Below are 3,887 nucleotides of genomic sequence, written 5' to 3' on the forward strand. Positions count from 1 at the left end.
GCAATTTTCGTACATTTCTAGTACTTCTGAAGGCAATTAACGTATATTCAAGGCACAAATCAACTCCCTCAAAATCAAATCTGTCCAATACCTCGAAGTATCGAAGAGCGAAGCATACTCATTCGAGGGATATTTCGCGCCACCCTGCGAATAAGGTTGGTCTACTGACATCGAAGAGACCTCCAAGCTAATCTAATTAATGCTAAATTTGCTATGTATATCAGAAAGAAAAACTTACTTTTTCAAAAATTGAAACATATTTTATTCAACATTATAAACAAGTTCTCCATTTCGTTTTCCTTTCCAGGCAGAAAAACTTCGTTTTGGAGCTCGCTCGTTTAAGAGCCTCGTAACAAAGGCTCGTAGATAATTTTTAGCAAAATTCCACTCTGGTTTTCTTTTTGTTAAAAGTCTAAAGTTTTCATTAAATTCGGGATCTGGTATATTGTCACTGAGATGAAAGGGAAACAAAGAACGTTTTCCATTCCAAGAGCTGAATGCAGGACGTTTGTTCAAATCATACAGCCCAAGATCGTACAATGAGCGTTTTCCACCCCAAGATGTAAACGCAGCCTTTTTATCCACTTCATCGCCGTAGTCGGAACGTTTACCACCCCAAGAAGTAAACGCAGACTTTTTATCCATTTCATCGCCGAAGTCAGAACGTTTACCACCCCAAGACGTAAAAGCAGCCTTTTTATCCATGTCTACGTTTCCATCACCACCGTCATTTAAATCCGAAGGTTTACCATTCCAATAACGGAAAGCTTTCTTGTCCAGGTCGTACTCATCGTTGCTCCGCTTTCCACCCCACGATGTAAACGCAGCTCTTTTACCGTTCCAAACACTAAATGGGGCGCGTTTACCACCCCAGGCTGCAAAGGCTGCTCTCTTAGAAATCACATGAGATCCCTTGAACGGTTTTAATGAATTGAATCTTGGTTGTTTATTAACGTTTCTACTCCACGACCTAAACAAGGGGTTTTTGTTCCAAATACGTTTTCCTCCCCACGAATTGAAAGCAGCCCGTTTATCGTCCAAACTGTCAACCACTGCCTCTCTCTTGCCACCCCAGGATGTAAATGCAGCCTTCTTATCTGTCACAATGTTCGTGGGTATGGGATTTTTATCAGCAGGGGTTCTTTTACCACCCCAAGAATTAAAAGCGGCTCTTTTATTGTCCTTGATATTTTGAGAATTTTGTTGGTCCTCCTTATCACTTATGGCAAGTTTTCCTTGTCGTAAAATATTTTCCAAAGTTCTTTTTCCACCCCATGAAGTGAAGGCTGCTCTTTTGTTAGAAATATTGTTACTTATCTCTGAGTTCCTTGAAACACTTTTTTCTTCACCTTTTATACTAGAAACTGTTCTAAAATTTAAAACAACAACGAAACATAAAAATCCACAAATCCACATTCTGGAGGTTAGAAATCTACAAGAGCTATGAGTTCACAAACTTTCAAATAAATAGCAAAACTTTTCCCGTTGCGAAATTCCATGTGGGTTGTTGTCACGTGATAAATACCACGTGGTGATGGAACCACCTACTAGACGGTTCCTGGGTGTCTTGTATGAAGAGCGGTAAACGAGAGGATGGTGATTGTGTCAATAAAGGTAGTTAGTATTGATTGGTTGTAAGAAGAACTAGTCAACTATAAATGTTGTTTTATCCCCGGATTATCGGCTAATCTGCTACTCCCATCAATCATTATTAGTATTAAGACAAACCTTATACAATATTCGGAATATATAGAAGGATATCACACGCTTAACTAATAACTGGCTATTTTTATAATGGTGCAGCACTTAATGCATTAATGGAATGAAGTTTTCAAACTAGGCCGAACTTGATTATTTTTTTCAGATAAAGTTGATAAGTCTTTGTAGCCTTGCAAAATCACAAATATTACAAGAACACAAGTTGGTTTTACGATGGCTTTTGAACAGGAAAAAAAAGTTGTCTTTGAAGAGGGTAATATTTCACACACTTTGTAAATTTTGTTCGAAAATTTTTTCAATCCATAATTAATCGGTCAAAGTATTTTTTTTTTTTGAATATAAAGCATTTACAAAGTTTATTTTTTACTTAAATTTCTAGACTATTTTATTTGTAAAGAATAACATAAAATATATACCTCAGAACGAGGACAAACATAAAAAAAAAAGATTTTTTTGGACTAATAAAATTATCAATATTAGCACTACATCAACAGAATCGACAAATTTGGAACTTGGTAAATAGATGCTTAGAATTTTGTTCATGGGTTGGATTGATTAAGATTTGTATATCATTTTCGATTTTGGTCAGATTTGTTCAACGTTGATAAGAAAATTGATAACCTTTGCTAATTGAGATGGCTACTTTAAAACAAATATCGTAAGTGCCTTAAATATTCTTTTATTTTCAACTGTGTAAAATCAATACTAGCTTAAAATTTGCATGTCTAGAAGCAATATAAAACAATGACAAGACAAATAAACGTTTAATATAATGGAATATGCTTTTTAGTTTTACGAGGAAAATGATAAAATTGCAAAACATTGAAATTCCCGTGTACGGATTCCCAAGTTCATTTCCTGTGGTGTTGCATTTTTTCACTTAAAAATTTCATCAAATAAATCTATTTTAAACCTTTTCCGAAACTCACCATTTCAACTTTTCTTCAGGAAATTAAACTTGTCTGGAAATTTCTATTCTAATTCAGTACGTATTGGATCAATTTTCTCCTTTATTACTGAAGAAAGTAGACCATTTTTTATTAATTGAGCAGGAATTGGACTGATTCGTTTCCTACACCCAAACTCCCGGAACCATGACGATTAGTAAATTTTTCTAAATTTCATGAACCGTCAGGATAAGTACATTTTTCCAGAACCATGAGCATTATTACAATTATCTAACTTAAAAAAAAAACAAGGATTGTTAAATATTTCAAAACTTCAAAACCATGAACCATTCTATAATTCCAATGCGATTGTAATATTTCGTAAACTTTATAACTTTAAATACGTATTATTTTCCAAAATTTTTAGAATTAGGAATGAGTCGGAAAGTAAAACGTCTGATGGATTTTTTCCTTCGAAGTTGATAATTTTTGGATAAAATTTCGGGAAAACTCTCCTTGAAATTCAAGTAAAAACTAGAGCCACACGTGGCACAGAGTGGGACTTTGCAAATGTAGCAAAATGCAAAAGACCCCGAAAAAATCAACCTTCCACGATAATTAGATCAAGCGCAAGAACAGTCTAAAGTTGAGAAATTTTCCTTTTTTGGAAGATTTTAATACCGGAAGTGGACGTCAGACCTCACAAATGAAAGTATCAGCAGATAGCCAAGGTCAATGACCTTTGATCTTGTAAAGGAGAAGGCCTAAAAAGGTCAAGATCAAGAGATATACGCCATCAAAATTTCAAATTGCTAACGACTATAAAACCAGAAATTGACTTAGGACAGCAAATATAAAAGTAGAAATAGATAGCCAATGCCAATGACGTTTGATCCTACAAAGGTCAAGGCCAACAAAAGTCAAGGTCAAAAATTGAAAATTTTGAATTTCCAAAACCTGTTCCTTTTTTTGAACTATGAAGCGGAAACAACCAAAATTCTAAGACAAAGTGGCTCAAAATATGAGGTAATTGTGTAAAAAGTTCCATTTTGAACAAATGTATACTTTGCGAGTTATGCCCCTGGCCAAAAATGTCAATAATGAGTAATTTAACCCGGAAGTGCCACGCCCAACTCAATTTTTTTTGAATAAGTTAATCAATATTCAAAATGTTACGTTATGTTCCAAATGTCAAGTTCCTACATAATAGAGGTCAAAAGATATAGGTCAACAAAAGTCAACAAAGGTCAAAATCGAAAAATGAAAATATCCAAATGTTAA

General features: G+C 34.4%; 1 protein-coding gene across 1 annotated transcript; it reads right to left on the bottom strand.

Moving 5' to 3' along the window:
* Positions 1 to 261: 261 nt before the first annotated feature.
* Positions 262 to 1,416, bottom strand: LOTGIDRAFT_159923 (hypothetical protein; the record flags this gene model as incomplete). Its single annotated transcript, XM_009054611.1, has 1 exon — positions 262 to 1,416. The coding sequence occupies one exon, from the start codon at positions 1,414 to 1,416 to the stop codon at positions 262 to 264; it is 1,155 nt and encodes a 384-aa protein (XP_009052859.1).
* Positions 1,417 to 3,887: the final 2,471 nt, after the last annotated feature.

Source organism: Lottia gigantea, assembly GCF_000327385.1.
Source record: "Lottia gigantea unplaced genomic scaffold LOTGIsca_22, whole genome shotgun sequence".
Lineage (NCBI taxonomy): Eukaryota > Metazoa > Mollusca > Gastropoda > Lottiidae > Lottia > Lottia gigantea.